Source organism: Tiliqua scincoides, chromosome 5, assembly GCF_035046505.1.
Source record: "Tiliqua scincoides isolate rTilSci1 chromosome 5, rTilSci1.hap2, whole genome shotgun sequence".
Lineage (NCBI taxonomy): Eukaryota > Metazoa > Chordata > Lepidosauria > Squamata > Scincidae > Tiliqua > Tiliqua scincoides.
The window spans coordinates 79,343,768-79,361,888 of record NC_089825.1 but is presented as its reverse complement, the minus strand read 5'-3'; the positions used below and the strand labels follow the sequence as shown (position 1 = coordinate 79,361,888).

Here is an 18,121-nt window from a genome sequence, read left to right as displayed (position 1 = left end):
ACTAATTATGCACAATCTAGGCCACACATAATGGATAGCTTTGAACATTTTTAAACATGGGAAGCTGCCTCATACTAAACCAGACCCTTGGTCCATCTAACTGTACACTGACTGGCAGTGGTTGTCCAGAATTTCAGACAGGCCTCTTTCCTAGCCCTACCTGAAGATGCCAGGTACTGAAACAGGGAACTTCTGCATCAAAAATAGATACCCTTCCACTGAGCTATGCCTTCTCTCCTGTGTTTCAAAGGAGATGGTTATTCCCTCACCCACCTATTTCCCCATCAAGAGCTCCAGCTGCTGCCATCGCTGTTGTTCTAGACTGGGCTCCCTCCCAGAAAAGGGCATGTATATGCATATCACTGCTGATGTGCATGGTTCATAATTTACATTTTAAACACTGCTAAATCAGAGACTAAAATGAGTGGTATTGGGGGAGAGCCAAACGTACCTCATCTCACTTGTTTAATTTTAGAACGGTTAATGGCAAGGGGGTGGGCAGATAATGGAGCTAAGTAGGGTGATGCTCCTTCACCTATGTAACCACTTTATAAGTCATATCTCTGAACCAGGTGTGACAACAGTGCAGTGATTTTCAACTTTTTTCATCTCAGGGCCCACTGAAAATGTGCTAAAATAAAATTAAAGGGGTGGCGACATGGGGGGGGAGCCTTCTCTTAGCGGCATCACAACGATGGAATTCCCTATCAGGGGAACTAAAAACTACCCCCTCCCTCTTGGCTTTTTGGCAAGGGCTCACAATGTTTCTGTTTTGTGAGTGTGTGATGTGTTATCTGTCTGCCACTTATGCCTCTGTATGCCCTTTTTTTGGTTTTTATTTATTGTTTTGTTGTTGTTTATATTGTTGTGTTTGTATTTGTTTTTGTTAAAGTCTAAAATGGTAAGCTGCCTTGGGCATCTGCTTAAGCAGAGGAAAGGCGGGGTCTAAATCTTTTAAGTGAGTAAGTAAAGGCCTGATCCTATCCAGCTTTCCAGTGCTGGTGCAGCCACAATGCAGACCCAAGGTAAGGGAACAGACTTTCCCTTACCTTGAAGAGGCCTCCATGACTGCCCTCCCACCCCAGGATGCAGTGCACACCCCATTGGCATGACTGTGTCAGGGCTAGAAAGTTGGATAGGATTGGGCCATAAATAAGCAAGTAAATTGTCAAGGCACATCATCCATTTTTTGACAACTGACAAGGCACTGCTGGTAGGGGGCTCACATCCCCCAGTGGCCCCAGTAATAAATACCCCTCCCCCAAACTCCTATGGCACACTGATTGTCAATTGTTGCAATAGGGCTACCACAGTTCACACCCAAAAGGATAACTCTATGCTGGTGATGGAAACTTTCAAAATTGCTACTGATGCTTCCTTTAAAATACTGCTACCTTTAAAAAAAAAGAAAAAAGGAAACCGCCCCCCCCCCAACAGTAGGCCTGTCCTGTCCTCCTAGCCCCTGAGAAGGCATGTCAGATGCCTCCCATTTAGCTAGTAATGTACCAACTTCTGTTCCCCTCACTCACTAGATTGGAGAAGGAAGAGGGAGACAGAAGGGAAGAAGAAGTGTAGAAAAACAGAGACTGGTAGGCTGGAGCATGTGAGATGCTCTAACCCACCACTTTTCTTTCCTTGTCACTTCCCCTTTTGCTCTGTTGCTTTCTTCCTTTTCCAAACTAAAGAATGGAGAGAGGAGATAAACCTGGAATGTAGATGGAAATGGGCTCTTCTTGCTAATTTGCTGCCCAAGACAACCACCTCATGAATGAACCAGTCCTGCAAAAGAGACCGCAACTGTGGGGGGAAAAAAATTGGTGCAGAAAAATTGGTGGAAGAAAAATCTGAACTTTCAGAAGTGAGCATCTAATGTCAATGCTTGAACAAGTCTGGTGTGCAAACACCCTCTATATAGCAAGGGTCTCCAAACCCTGCCCAGGGGCCAGATGCGACCCGAAGTGAGCCTCTATCCAGCCTGCAGCCAGCCTCTGGTCCCCTGACAGCCTCTGGTCCACTTGACTGAACACAATCAGAGCTGTGCTCCAGTCATGTCTGGAGGGTGTTCTGAGGCTGGAGAGGCTCAGAACACCTTTTAAAGGCCTAATAACATCATTTCCTGATTTTAAAAAAACAAAACCGGAAGTAACTTTTTGTGTCCTTTGAAGGCCTTAGAAGGCTTCCTGAGGGTCGGGGAGGCCTTCCCAGAGCTCAGAACATGCTTCAGGTGTTTCCTGTGATGTGCTGGTTCTGAGATATTTCATTAGTAGGCAACCTTCAGTCTTGAAAGACTATGGTATCGCGCTCTGAAAGGTGGTTCTGGCACAGCGTCCAGTGTGGCTGAAAAGGCCAATTCGGGAGTGACAATCCCTTCCACACTGGGAGCAAGTGCAGTCTGTCCCTGGTCTGTCTCCCTGGCTATGGGCCTTCCTTCTTTGCCTCTTAGCCTCAGACTGTTGGCCAAGTGTCTCTTCAAACTGGGAAAGGCCATGCTGCACAGCCTTTACTCTTGTACATTTAAGTAAGCTGCTTGTGAGGTGGGGGAATGGGAGTCCATTTAAGCGTTTGCTTTATTTCTGTAGTGTGTGTTGGTGCTTGGAGAAATCCTGGAAATTTGAGCTCATTCATTCATTTTTTCATTCACAGAAGTTCCATCTCTAATGTATTTATTTAAGTTTTACATTAAAAAAAAAATTTTTTTCAGCCCTTGACAGCATGCCAGATATTTGATGTGGCCCTCTGGCCAAAAAGTTTGGAGACTCCTACTCTGTTGCAGCAAGAAGACACAGAAGTGCCCTGTCCCTCTAGGCATTGGCTCTGTTCTGAATTGCTCTATCTTTTTCTGCTTCATTTTTTTATTCTCTTTGTTGTCCACAGTTTTCATTAAACATTCAAAGTGATGGTGACAAAACTTTGTGTTTCATAATGATTGCATTAGGTCAATACTGTATATAACTTTGGTTTCTCCTCTTGTCCTTCAGAATTCTATGAACTTGCCACCAGACAAAATGAAACTACTGAGCCAGTATGACAACGAAAAGAAGTGGGAGTTGATATGTGACCAGGTAAGGGAACAAGGTGCTCTTAAAAAAATTTTCTTTCATGTTTCTAACACCTCTCCCCCATTCTCTCCAGTTTCTCATATTAGTGCTCTGGATTAGCACCAGTTTGAAGATGTGGGGTGGTGGTGCATTTGAGTGGTAGGACTGCAGTGGAAGTGCACTCACTGTCTTTTGTTCAGCTTTACGAGAGTCTCTTCAGGATTCAATTCTGGGAAAATCTGTTCTGCCACTTTGCAGATGAAGCCCAACTATGCACAGCACTGATTGGCATACTGCTGTGAGACTGCAGATCCACTCCCCCTCCTCCTTCCTAACGTGTTCTCCTTCCAAAAACGAACTGAGATATTTCATTACAGGAACTGAATTAATGTTTAAGGGCCCAATCCTATCCAACTTTCCAGCACTGGTGCAGCCGCAATGCAGCCCCGAGGCAAAGGAACAAATGTTCCCATACCTTGAGGAGGCCTCTGTGTCTGCCTCTCTAACAAAGGAAGTAGTGCATACCTCATTGGCGCAGCAGCACTGGCACTGTAAATTTGGATAGGATTGGGCCCTAAATTGTTAAACATACAAGCAGTAATTTAAAACAATTTTTTTAAAATGTTGAAGATCCACCTGAAACATGGGGAAGAGGCAAAAATGAGCACTAAATCTGTATTGAGTTTGGAGTCAAAGACCACTTGTCATTTGCAGCATGAAGGCAGGGGGAATCTGGGCTCATGGAATGGGAGAAAAAAAAACATGCTACACCCTGCCTCTTGGTTTAGGCAGTGTTTCTCAAACTGGGGGTCAGACTTGATGCTACCATGGTATGTGACTGCATTTGAGGAAATGTTACAGACCTGTACTTTTAACAAGCTACTATATATATTATTTTAAACAATGATAGTAAATGGAACTTACTACATGGTAGGATTGCAGCCTAGGATTGATTGTTAAAAATTTTCCTGCTTGATTATATCACTTCTGGTGGGTCCTGACAGATTCTTCTTCTAAACCAGGGGTGCCCAAACCCTGGCCCTGGGGCCACTTGCGGCCCTCAAGGCCTCTCAATGCAGCCCTCAGGGAGACCCCAGTCTCCAATGAGCCTCTGGCCCTCCAGAGATTTGTTGGAGCCCGCACTGGCCCGACGCAACTGCTCTCAGCGTGAGGGCGACTGTATGACCTCTTGCATGAGCTGTGGGATGAGGGCTTCCTCCACTGCTTGCTGTTTCACGTCTGTGATGCAGTAGCGGCAGCAAAGGAAAGGCCAGCCTTGCTTTGTGCAAGGCTTTTTATAGGCCTTGAGCTATTGCAAGACCTTTATTCATTCATATAAGTTCATCTTTAATATATTCATTTATGTAAATTTATTCACATATTAAAAGTAAATTAATTATTTTCCCCCCCGGCCCCCGACACAGTGTCAGAGAGATGATGTGGCCCTCCTGCCAAAAACTTTGGCCATCCCTGTTCTAAACAGTGGGTCCCGGTGCTAAATGTGTGAGAACCACTGGGTTTGGGAAAAATGTCTTTTTTCCATATGTACACAGGCGTATTTTATTCCACAATTACCTCTGGGCAAACAGGTCTGGCAGGTTTTCAAAACCATACAAAACCTGTTTGCTCAGAGTCAAAAGGGGCTGAGTATACACCCCTTGAACAGCGATTCTCTCTCTCATGCTGCCTTCAGCTCTCTGAAGAAAATGAACTTTCTCCAGGCTGAGAGAAGGAAGCTACTTCCTCCTCTTCGTTCCTTCTTAGGATCCAGGAACGAGCTGTCACAGAACCCGGGTCACTTCTCTATACAAGCTGCTGCAGAGAGATGCCTGTGGAAAATATGGCACCTGCTCATGCTGTGAAACTATATATTTCTCGGCTAATAAAGGAACAGGCTTGTGAATGATGCTGAGGAGACAGAAAAAGGGGTGAGGAGTGAGTCACTCTGGGCTGTGCAGATGTCTATGAGGGATTCAGCCCTTCACAGATCTGCTAAGACAGTTCTGCTGCAGGGGGTGAGGTGTCTGAAAATGAAACCTTTGCCGATCTGAAGGTGTTCCCCAAGTGAATGGTCAGCGGGGGGGGGGGGGGAGGAGAAGACAGCCGCATCTCAAATTCCCCATGCGCTTCAGGAGCGAGAATGGATGGGACACAAGGCCTTGGGAACTGGGACCTGCCAGCATCTGTCGTGACTCACAGCAAATGCAACCGAGTGACAGGCAAGGGAAAAAGTCAGTCTCTGCCCAGACAGCGTGAATTGTGTAGGAAGTGGCAGGGAGTGTGTACGTGCATGTGTGGTGGGTGGGTTATGAATTTCCTCCTTGCAAGTGTTTGATTTGTTAAGGTGCAAATGCACAAGCATGTATGTGTGCCTTTGTCTGGATGATAAAGGAAGGAATGGGTGTGAGACTCCTAGTGAACAATCAGGACTGTCTGCAGGATTGGGGTGGGGGGAAGGTGATTCGAAGGAAAACCAAAAGAGGAGAGGGACTTTACAGAGGCAGCCCCTCTGTAGAGCAAGAGACTGCATAACTTGAGGCAGGATTTTGGATGCCATGAAGGTCAGCAGAGAGGGAAAGGAATAGAACTGACTCATGGAGCACAGTGTATTTTGTGAAGCACACTGGAGATCTTCAGTCAGAGTTTCAACAGGCACGAGATGCTGAAGATCCTTTAGGTCTAGGAGGATTTCCTGCTACCGGCAGGGGGATGAACTAGGTGACTTTGAGGGTCACTTCCAACTCTATGATTCTATTCAGAGGTTCTCCTGCTAAAGCCCCACTGAAACGCACAGGAAAAGCACTGGCTAGCCATTAAACTCTCCTTGGCCTCAAAGTATCAAAGTCCCATGAAAGAGACTGGCAGATTTTATTTAATAAAATGTATGTACTATACCCCCAACTTTTGGTCCTAAAAGGGACTCCAAAATTATATTATTATGACTACATTTATTTATTATGGAACCTTTCTTCCATCATGAAACCCAAGACGGCTTGCATGGAGTTACCAGGCAGTGGCCAGAATCTGATCTGCTTAGTTCAGAAAAGTAGCTGCATTCAGGACCCAAGCATGGATGGGAGAAAGGCTACACTTTACCGGGGCCTGGAGCTTCAAGGGGACCTGGCCCAGCCTGCAGCTCCATAACCAAGTGGGGATTAAAAACAGAGGCACTCAATTGTAAATTGTGCTAATCTAATCTCATGCAGTTATCCCATCTGCATGCAAGTCTCTTGCCACCAAGCTAATAGTGTACCAAAAGTGGGGCAGGGGGTCAATCCACACCAGGTGCACACTGTAAAAAGGTGCCAGTGTGCCTGACCTTTTGAATGTAGACACCCCCGGGTGGGGAATCTCAAGTTGCAGGTCAGGTCTACCTGCTGCTTAGAGTACTGGGTAGACTTGGTCTCCACCAGGGGAGGGGGATCTCAAGGCGGAGGCCAGGTCTACCCATGGCTTTGAGCAGTCAAGGATGGAACAGTGGGAGCAGTCCGCCTGGGTACCAGTGGCACTAGGTACGCGAGTGCAGCCTGTCCACCACCAGCAGTTAGCAACCAGACACTGGAAGCCCACTACTGATGATAAAACAGCTCAGGGGTTGAGAGGGAGACGGGGAGTGGATGGAACAGGGCAGGGCTTGAGTGGAACAGGAAGGTGACAGGGTAGGGAAGAGGGCATATTGGGGGTGGGCATAAGGGCATAAGAGGGAAGGGGGTGGGTTTGGCAGCAGTAGCACCCACCAAATCCTAACCTGAGTGCAAACCACCTTCACTGGTCAACATGGATTTGCACCAGTGATATTGCTGGCACTGGCCCAAGTAGACCCATGGCAACAGTGGGGGCTTACAAATGCTCCCTTCCCTCGAGGAGGCCTCAAGATACCAAAACTCCCCCATGGGATATTGCAGATGCCACATTGGCACTGCTGCATCACCACAGTTAGGTAGGATTAGGCTGCACATCACCCTATAGCAAACTGCCCCATCATGTAATGCCCTGTTTACATTATAACTTATGCTGGGCTTGTACCGCTGTAATTGATCTGGTTTCTCCTACACAGACTTGGGAACAGTATCTTTTAGAGCAGCATTTCTCAAAGTGTGCTCCTAGGAGCCCGGGAGCCCTTGAGATCCCTTCAGGGGCCACGTGGGCATACCGTAAGGGGCGAACATCTGCTTGGTGCTGCACCTCTCTGCGCATGCCCTAGTACTTTGGGGCCCTCCAAGACTCTGAGCATGTGCCAGCAGGGTTCCCCGAGACTTCATTTAGGAATACAAAGGGACCCAGATGGTTTGAGTATTGCTGTTTTAAAGGGTGCTGAGAATTCGCAATTCAGGATCCCTGGGCCTTAAGCTCTCAAAGGAATTGGCTAAACCTGAGGCATATCACACCAAATTGCATTGTTGCATTTGTTTTTGTTGAGTTTGAATCTCATGTTGTGCATCCTACTGTAAAATAAGCTTTTATTTGGTCTAATTGCTGTCTCTTCTGATGTTTTTCTTTGTTATTGTCTTGAATAAGCGTTTAACTTCTTTTTTAAGCTCTGTGTATACATTTTTGAATAATTTTCTTTTTTTCTTTTGAAGATGAAACTCTGTTTTTATTGTTTGTGAAATTAAAAAGTGGTTTTGCTTTCAAAAAAGAGATATGCTTTAACCTCATAGAACTACAATTCCCAGGCACCCCTGGGGAGAGGGCATGATGATTGAACTACATAAGAACATAAGAACAGCCCCGCTCGATCAGGCCATAGGCCCATCTAGTCCAGCTTCCTGTATCTCACAGCGGCCCACCAAATGCCCCAGGGAGCACACCAGATAACAAGAGACCTCATCCTGGTGCCCTCCCTTGCATCTGGCATTCTGATTGTCTATAGCTTGCACATCTTGTAATCAGCTTTTAGACTCGCATTTCAAGTATGCACCCTATGATGCAAATGGATGGAGAAGGCTTTTAAAAATTGGCTGCTCATCTAATGTTTTAGAGCAGGGGTGTCAAACTCGTTTCATACAGTGTGCTGAATAGCATCCAGGCACCTGCTGAGGGCCATTATTAAGCAGTGATGTGTCTGCACCCCCCCCCCCCAAAACACTTTATTCTCGCATAGGAACTTATTAAGTGTCAGTGATAGATGAGAAAACATGCAAATCTTGATCATATTTTCACAATATGGGAGAACCCAATCATCATGTGGGTCCCCCTTTCAGCAGCACTGCTTCTTTTGCAGGGTCACTTTGCATTTCAGCAGCTGAGAGGTGGTTTGCAAAGTGACACTTTGGCAGATGTAGTGCTGCTAAAAGGGCAGCCCATGTGATTATTGGGCTTTCCCAGCACATTGGTAGCATCTCCCTCTCTCACCCCTCTTAGCCTGCCCCTACAGCATTCCTTGCCTTTGGGGGCTTCCTTCCATCTCTCTTTCCCAGAGTCTTGGCAGAAACAGCACTGCTAAAGGGCTGTGCTGGTGGGAGAGCCCAATTATCATGTAGGCCAGATAAAGAGCTTCTGTGGGCCGTATCTGGCCTAAGGGGCCTTATGTTTGACACCCCTGGTTTAAAGAGTATGGATGCCTTTAAGAGATGCCTTTAAGAGGGAATTGGACAAATTTATGGAGGAGAAGTTCATTATGGGTTACAAGTCATAGTAGGTATGTGCAAGCTCTTGGTTTTAGAGGCAAGCTGCCTCCGATTGCCAGATGTAGGGGAGGGCATCGGAACGCAGGTTGTGCCTGTTGTCTTGTGTGCTCCCTGGGGCATTTGGTGAGCCACTGTGAGATACAAGAAGCTGGACTAGATGGGCCTTTGGCCTGATCCAGTGGGGGTCTTCTTATGTTCTTATAGAGTAAGCTAAGCAGGGGTTGCGGAAACATCAACCAATAGCACACAATCTCTGTTATGTCACAGTGTGGAGAAAAATGGTGCAGGAGAATTATTATGGGGAGAAGAAAAGACTTCCTACACAGGGTCAAAAAGCAGAAGATGTCTTCAGTTCCTGTTCTTAGATGAGGGGTGGTGGGCATAGGCAGGCAGTAGCCTGAAACTTTTTGTTTTAAAGCTCCATCCATTCTCCAAATTCTGAAGTTGTGATGCAATGATACGTAGTGCACAAACTAACGTGTGTTGATTTAACTTGCATGGCTTGTAAAGCAAGCTGTTTTGAACTTAAAAGATGTTCTGTATTTGCAGGATGTGGTACTTTGAGGCGTGCCTGTTTGGTTTTTGTTTTGTGTATTCTGTCACTGGCTGGCATGCAAAATAGATCAGGGGTACAGTGAGGCGTGTACATATGTAACAGCTGAGGGTCTAATCGTATCCAACTTTCCAGTGCCGGTGCAGCTGTGCCAATGGGGCATGTGTTGCTTCCTGTGGTGGGGAGGCAGTCACTGAGGCCTCCTCAAGGTAAGGGAACACGGTAAGGGGTTGCATTGCAGCTGCACCCGTGCTGGAAAGTTGGATAGCATTGGGCCCTGAGACTGTGAGACACAAGGACACTGGAGTATCCCAGACTGAAACATATTTGCATTATGTACAGGAAGAGCCCTTAGGTTTTGGGTTCTTTTCTGTTTGCGCCCCCCCCCCATTCTATCTGTTTGCTGTTCAACTAAGGGCGCAATCCTATCCTGCACTGGAGCAGGTAAGCCAAGAGGCTTGCGCTGTATCCAGTGCAGGATAGGGTCCAAAAGCGGCTCAGCCAGAGGCAAGGGGAAACTTTTCCCCTTACCTCCAGGTAAGGACCGCTGGCCGCTATGGATCTCCTTGAACTTGTGCCATCTCTTGAGGTGGTGCAAGTCCGTGGAGAGCGGAGCTGCTCCGTTCTCCCTGGGAATGAGGGTTGGGATCCAGCATAACTGCTAGATCTCAGCCCCACCTCCCGCTCACCACCTGCCTACCCCGGGGCCGCCCGCCGCCCGCCCTCTCCCCACCCAGGAATGCCCCCCTCCCGCTTCCTCCCCCCTGCCTACCTCAGAGCCTTGCGTTAGTGCACCCAGGCTGACGCAAGGTGCTTGGAGGAAGCCGGTGTGGAGGCTTCTGTTAGCCTCCGCAGACCGGGCTTCTCTGAGCACAAAAATAAAAATTATATATATGAATTATATAAAATAATATAACACAAATTATATAAAAATAATATGTATAAACAGCAACAAAATTTTCAGAGTGGTTTACATAGCAAAACAAGGAATGTGGCTCCCCAACCCAGAAGGGCTCGCAATCTAAAAAGGAAGACAAGAGAGACACCAGCAAGAGCCACTGAGACAGAAAGTGCAGTGGGATGAATAGAGGCAGCTGCTTTGGTCCCGTTACATATAGTTATAGTGACATATAGCCATAAGTTATTTGATTTTCTCTGTAAATTTCTTTGTGTACTTTTTGTTGAAATGCGATATAGAAATACTGTTAATAATAATATTAGTAAAATATAACATATGGGAGCCATCACTTTCAAAGATGCCTTTAGGTCCAGTTTGCAGGTGTAATCAGGTGAGGTTAACATTGCCTGGGAATTATGTTTACCTGGCAGTTGTACTGTTACCCTGCACATGCCTGATCTTGTCTGATCTCAGCTGCTAAGCAGGGTCAGGCCTGGTTAGTACTTGGATGGGAGACTGCCTGGGAATACCGGGTGCTGTAGGCTTATACCATAGTCTTTCGACACTGAAGGTTGCCAACCAAAGTGTACTGTGTTAATTTCTGGACTCAGTGGTGTTGGGCTGTTGCTGGCTGCTCAGCATCCTCTGCTGAGTCGAACAAACATTCCATTCATTGGACAGGTGAACCAGCACTGTGCATGCTTTGTTTTTGGAACCTATACTGAAATACAATCTGATCATGTTTTTTCTCTCCTTCTCTCCTGTCCCTTCTCTGCCCATCCACAGGAAAGGTTCCAAGTTAAGAATCCACCTTCTGCCTACATCCATAAACTGAAGAGCTATCTGGAAACAGGCGGGTTCAGTGGAAAGGTGACATCTAATTGACCAGCCCAAGCATCATCTGTTCTACTTTCTCCCTGATTAGCAATCCTTCTTTTTCTTTCTCCCTCCTGCACTCCCTCTCCCACTCATCGGTGGGAGCTTTCGCATAAAGGTGCAAATCTTTTGCAGAAGCTGGCTGTTGTTATTGTTTTTAAATTAAAGAATACAAGCATAGCTTGGCCACCTCTTGGTGCACAGCCAGCTCAAGATTCCTTGTAAGATGCATCTTTTTCTGGCTTTCTGTCAGACTTTCCCCTCCCAAACACTGATGCCTATTTTGCCACCAAGGTAAAAATTACACATGCAATTGAGTCCGTTCCATGTGACTGTACTGGGTGTGGCCTCTTTTGATCCCACTCAGATTGCCTTGTCTTGTAGAAAGGAATACCCCTGACACTCCCCAATGCGTAGAAATTGCAATGTTACATGCGGTTGTTGAATCTGCATTTTGTGACAGTTTGCAAGAAATGCACAATTCAACGTTGTGTGTCCCCGCAGACCTTGTAAAACATAGTGTCAGCAATGGCTTGCGGACTTGTGATTTCTGACCATGACTCGCAATCTGTGAATGCCAGTAGCTCTCAGCATGACACAATTTGGCAAGATGCAAAGGGCTTGTTCAAATTGGCCCTCAGACTTGTGCCTATGTTTCTGGTTTGCATAATTTACTGCATTTGTGGCAGAAATCTGTATTTTGTGTCAGAAGGGGCTGAAAGTGGTTACCATCTCACTCTGTCTACATGAATGTGGGTAGCGATAAAGGACCATTTAAAGATCAAAGGATGCAAGTGACATTATCAGTTGTGAATGGCACACGAGTGCTTAAATGGTTGGGCATTTCTGCAATAAACACAAGATATCTATGGTCTAAACTGGATTTCTTAAATCTGGATCATCAAGATGCTACTATCTTTATTTGGGGCATTTTGTCTCATTGGCATTCAGTGCTGGTGGCTTTCTCCTTTGGACAGGCTACAACAATGAACTGATCCACTTGCCTGGTTCTTTGCAGCTGGGAAAAGATAATGGCCCCATTTCAGCATTAATTGGGAGGAAACCTGCTTACTTGGTGCATGTGACAGTCACAATTGCTGGTGCTGCAAATGTCACTTTTGGGTACTTTTGGAACCTTCAAAAAATAACATGTAAACTGGTCAAAAGTAAGAATTTTGGTAAGAATGACTGCCTTTATGTCAGTCTTTTGTGATAGAGTTTTTATTCTTTGCTTTCTTCACTCAGTTTAAGAGGCGGGTTCAAGAGTCCACCCAGATTCTTCGGGAGCTAGAGATATCTCTGAGGACAAACTATATTGGGTTAGTACCAATTGTATTCTTGTTTTATCCTACTGTAGGGGTTTTCAGACTCCTTAACTTGGCAACCCACTGCGTCATCCGTGGTGGATCCATGGCCTGCCAAGGCTAAGGAGCTACAGGGTAAAATGGTACATGACCCAGAAGTCTTTCTGTATCTTAGCTTGGGTGTGGGAGAAAGTAGCTGGGGCAAAGTAAGAGGAGTGGGTTCCTTAAGATTGAGGGCTGTGGTGAAGGCAAGATGGGAAGCCTATGGGGGACTTTGTCTGAGTCCCCCAACTGCCTATCCCTAATCTATGAGTTATGCCTGTGTGTTCTGCCATCCCCCCCACCAAGCCATTTTAGCAAGCCTCCCCAAAGAGAAGTATAATATTCCTACTTTTATAACTTCATTTCTTAAACAATAACAAGTATAACATTTCCCTTCCCTCTTATGTTTATCTTTTAGTGATTGTTGTAATCTCGTTTACTTTTTTAAATGCCAATAAAGGTACTATTGATTGATTGATTGAACAAGTATAACTGGACAGCGCTTCTGAGAGGAATTTTATCAGGGGTTACAAAGTTTCTTTTGGGTCCCTTCTGCACTGGATCCTAATTTCACACGATCATTGGATCATAATGTCTCCGAATTAGGATAAAAAACTATGTAGGCTTACCCAAAATGTGAATGCTAATCTTCACACAACATCTACAAACATTTTCTGAAATCCTAGGAAATTCCCAGCTTCCCTCCTTTGGCTTCTGGGCCCCCTTTCTGACCCCTGGGCCCAGGTACAATGTACCCCTGCACGCCCCTTTCATGGGCCCTGTAACTGGAAGACCAAGACAAAAGGAATGAAAAAAGTACAGATCCCTGTTTGCATGCAGTCCTCTCAAATGGCACAGACACTTAAAGCACATCAAGGATTTGTTAATGAGATGTTAATCGTTCATGTGAGTACAACTGTCAGTGTGGCTTAAGGCTGGCTCAGTACCCTGCCTCCTTTGGCAGTAGCAGAGCTGCCTGCCTCTCTCCCCACTCTGTTCCTAACCCATTTTTTTTGGCCCGCACAAGCAGCCTGAGGTTTGCAGCAGAGGGCTTGGCCCTCTGCTGAGAAGGTGACCCCAGTATGTTGGAGGCAGCAGCCGACACCATTAATGACAGTGATTTATGCAGGCTAATTAACAACTGAGGAGGGGAAGCATTTATCTCTCTGGATGGATTGCCTGCCAAGCAGTCAGAAAATAAAAGGGAACAGTGGAAACCAGCGTGCACAGGTTTTGTCAGCGTTTTGTGACAAATTTTATTACTGTGCCCAGTGCAATACAAAGAAGGAGCAGTTGTACATTGGGAAGGGAAGGGACCTTGAGGCCTATACTCCAGGCACTGCATTGTAGTCCTGTAAAAAGGGTATCAGACTGTTTTTATGCGTGATGGTTAAATTGGTTTTTGGATTTGGTCTATGTCTGTAATTTGCATGTAATATATTACAGTGGCCAGAATGTACGTTTCATTTCCTATTCCCTGTTGACATTCACAAATAGCAAAATTCCAGTCTAATTGAACATTTCTAGCAGCCCATGTGAAAAAGCCCTTAAGATTGTGTCTGAAAGCTCTAAATCCCTCCATTGGCTACAGACTTGGGCCTAATTCTCATGTTGCTTTTTTAAATAGGGCAATGTCACTGTGTCCTTTTTGCACAGTGAACATTTTCCCAGTGTGTTGTTACCAACATAATGGTCGAAGTACATGGACAGATTTTGTTCAGCAATTGCTTGAGCTCCTTCCAGCTGGAATATTACAGGGAAATGGCAACATTTTCCTGATGTCTATATGGACCGGTATATTCTCTGGAGTCCGGTTTATAGGTACAACTCCAAAAAATTGCCATGGGTGCCTAATTTCCATGTCATATTTTCAAATGGAGGTGATCCTGTTACGTCTCTCTCTCTCTGTTTGTTTGTTTACCACCTTTCCGCTCTGCAGGATCCAAGGTGCTCGTGCAGGGCTGCGCAACCTACACGAGCTCCTTTTCCTTACTGCCGACCAAAGGTCGGTGGTAAAGTGAGTACCCCATTGCGGGGCTGCTTACCTTACTCGGGGAAAGAGGACGAACGTCCCCTTCTCCCAAGGCACCTCCCGCGGTAGCACGGGAGGTGCAGGATTCGATGGCAACCCTTCTCGGTGCCGCCGAGCCTGGGCGCTCCGGGCAGCTCAGGATTGGGTTGTTGAATGTGACCCTGTCATAAGGTGGCACATATGGTGTCCTGGAGGACTTTAGTTGTCCAGATTGTTTGTAAACACCAGTTTTCAATGTGTGGAGGATCATTCAGCAGAAAGAAGTGCCACATGAAAATATCAGGGAAAGGTCAACTCCTGGTGAGTTTTCTATATTAAGATTTAACGTGAGAAATGGGTCATATTGGCTAGAAATTTCTTAAAAGCAAACCCCCAAATCATTGCACAATCTGGGAGGGGAGGAGAAATGTAAATATATACTAATTGCAGTTCTTCTGCTCCAGTAATAGAGACTTGGGCTTTCAAGTAGCAGAATTTGATATTCTTTTCCTGCAGCATTTCAGACACCAGACATTTCTTTTTCACTCTTATTGCTTGACCACACTTTAGTAATGGGTGAAATCGCCCAGGCAGCCATATTCGTGATCCACCATTTAAATAAATGTTTACAGGGAGAAAATTGACCATGAATATCACTGAGCAGAACAGAGGGAAGAAGGGAGGGGCAAGGGAGGAGAGAGCATGAGAGTCTGTGCCAGGATGGGATAATATGGGACGCTTAGATCCAAATTCAAAAATCTCTGCTTGATCATGATTATGGTTGTGGGTGCTTTTGGATTCATCCCTGTCTCTGAGTACCGATCTGGACATTTTTGGAGGGGCAGGGGAATCCTTGTAAATAAGTGCAGGGAAACTATAAGCCCACAACCATTTTTACCATCCCACATAGACTTTTATGGAACATCACCAACCGGGAAAAAAGTGTCCTCTTTCAAATTCCAAGTACTTCCCTTTCTAGCCCCTCTTTAAATCCCTACACGGGCTTCCTGTCTGCTTCCAGGCCCATCATAAGCTTTACCATTCATTGCCATGCCCCCCCCCCACGTCTTGCCTGACTATTTCTACACTCTTACATCCCAACATATCCCTTGCCTGTGACCTTCACTTCAGCTGTATCATTCTCAGAAGTCTAAAGGCCTCCTTTCAGATGACCACCTTTTCTCCCTTGATGGCCCTTATGCATGGAACCACAGTTTGGAAGGATTCCATGGTATTCTTACTCCATTCAAACTTTCCTCAACCCCACCTTTTTTGTGAAGCTTTTGGCACAGCCTGTCTGTCCCCATATCCTGATGTAACTAAGTCATAAGAACATAAGAACAGCCCCACTGGATCAGGCCATAGGCCCATCTAGTCCAGCTTCCTGTATCTCACAGCAGCCCACCAAATGCCCCAGGGAGAACACCAGATAACAAGAGACTTCATTCTGGTGCCCTCCCTTGCATCTGGCCTTCTGACATAGCCCATTTCTAAAATCAGGAGGTTGTACATGCACATCATGGCTTGTAACCCGTAATGGATTTTTCCTCCAGAAACTTGTCCAATCCCCTTTTAAAGGCGTCCAGGCCAGATGCCATCACCACATCCTGTGACAAGGAATTCCACAGACCAACCACACGCTGAGTAAAGAAATATTTTCTTTTGTCTGTTCTAACCCTCCCAAGACTCAATTTTAGTGGATGTCCCCTGGTTCTGGTGTTATGTGAGAGTGTAAAGAGCATCTCTCTATCCACTCTGTCCATCCCCTGCATAATTTTGTATGTCTCAATCATGTCCCCCCTGTGGCGCCTCTTTTCTAGGTTGAAGAGGCTCAGTCCACGTAACTGGAACAATTGCATATTCTTTTCCTGCCACTATTCCCCTCCCCTCCCTCCCTTGTCTCTCTTGTGTCTCTTTTCTAGATGGTGAGTCACTCAAAACAGGGACTCTCATTTGTTGCCAAGCGACACTAGTGGGCTATATCCTATACAATGTGCTGCAGCATATTGGTGTGCCATGGATGGTCTGCAGGTGTGCCACAGGAATTTGCGGGAGGGTAATTTTTTAGTTGAGCCGCTGGGGGGTGTGAGCCCCCCATCAGCAGTGCAGTGTGCCTTGTCAATTGTTAAAAAACAGATTGTCTGCCCTGACAACTTTAAAGCCTTGTCAGTGTGCTGCGAGATGAAAAAGGTGGAAAATTGCTATGTACACTTACCTGGGAGTAAACCCCATTAAACATGGTGAAACTTACATCTGAGTAACTATACCTAGGGTTGTGCTATCAGTCATCTAGAGCAGGGATCTCTGGCCAAATCTGGGGTTTGTTAAAAGCCCTCCCCCCCATGAGCAGCACTTACCATTCCACCATGTTGCTGCTTTTCTTTCAAACAAATCTGGGCATAGGGATGCTCTGGCCAGTCATGTTTGCCCGGACATCCTGCTGCGCAGCCTTCTGGGATGCTGGGCAATAGACACTACTACCTAGCTATTTCCTGCTAGTGTTCTTGCAATTTCCTACCAGTGTTCTAAAGGGATGTGGTCATTGAAGGGATGTGCTTTGTCTGGACCTTTAAACTGGCTCTTAGTTCCCCCGTGTAATATGGGACTACTGAGAATCATCTTTCAAGATACACTATGAAGGTAAATCAGGGAAGTGTAATTAAGATCTCAAATTGCTCCATTTCCCAAAGTTTCCCAACCTGGGGGTTGTAACCCCCCAGGGCAGGCGTTTGCTTTTCTTTTGGGACATTACCCCCTTAAGAACATTACCCCCTTCACTAGGTAGTGATCCTAGTATGTGCCTAGTATGGCACTTCAGATGCTGCTGCCAAATGCACGTAAATAAAAAAGGGAATTTTTAATTTTGTGCATTCAGTGGTGGCAGTGGCAGTGAAACCTGGAAGTGGCATACTAACAGCATCTACAGGTCCCCGGTTGGGTCACTACTCTAAGAATATAAGAACAGCCCTGCTGGATCAGGTCATAGGCCCATCTAGTCCAGCATCCTGTATCTCACATTGGCCCACCAAATGCCCCAGAGAGCAAACAAGATAACAAGAGACCTGCATCCTCGTGCCCTCCTTTGCATCTGGCATTCTGAGATAACCCATTTCTAAAATCAGGAGGTTGCACATACACATCATGGCTTGTAACCCGTGATGGATTTTTTTCTCCAGAAATTTGTCCAATCACCTTTTAAAGGCATCTAGGCCAGATGCTATCACCACATCCTGTGGCAAGGAGTTCCACAGATTAACTACACGCTGAGTAAAAATTAACTACAACGCTCCTTAAGAGGGTATTGCCCAACCAAAGTTTGGGAACCATTGCTCTAAAACGATCAACAATGTGATAGCAGTAAAACGTCTGTGGATGTATGGATGTCCAGAAAATATCTATAAGAGTGAGAAAATATAAACAAGAAATTTAAAAGTTGTGAAGAGGCGAGTGTGCTGCACTTTCACTCTTGAAAAAATGTTATACCTTTGTTTCTCCCCCACCTCTCCAGCTGGGTGCAGGAGTTCCTGAATGAAGAGAATAAAGGTCTTGATGTTTTGGTGGATTACCTTGCCTTTGCCCAGTGCTCTGTCACGTAAGTCACTGCTGTCGCTTGAGTAGAAAGGGGATGGCTGGGAGAAGGCCAAGGAAAGGTTGTGTCCAAGATGCAGCTTCTAATTTTCTGCCACTGTGGGCCCCAAATTCAGCATGGACCACCAGCATGTGCTTCACCATACATATGTAAGCTTCTATTCAAATTACTTCTTCATCC

General features: G+C 45.9%; 1 protein-coding gene across 2 annotated transcripts in view; it reads left to right on the top strand.

Annotated features, from left to right (window-relative positions):
• Positions 1–18,121, top strand: part of FMNL1 (formin like 1) — a 100,198-nt gene that overhangs the window by 38,036 nt on the left and 44,041 nt on the right. For both annotated transcript variants that reach the window (XM_066626997.1, XM_066626998.1), the window contains exons 3-6: positions 2,979–3,062; positions 10,906–10,989; positions 12,241–12,314; positions 17,861–17,944. In XM_066626997.1, coding sequence (XP_066483094.1) covers positions 2,979–3,062; positions 10,906–10,989; positions 12,241–12,314; positions 17,861–17,944 — 326 coding nt within the window. The remainder of the gene's footprint in view (positions 1–2,978; positions 3,063–10,905; positions 10,990–12,240; positions 12,315–17,860; positions 17,945–18,121) is intronic.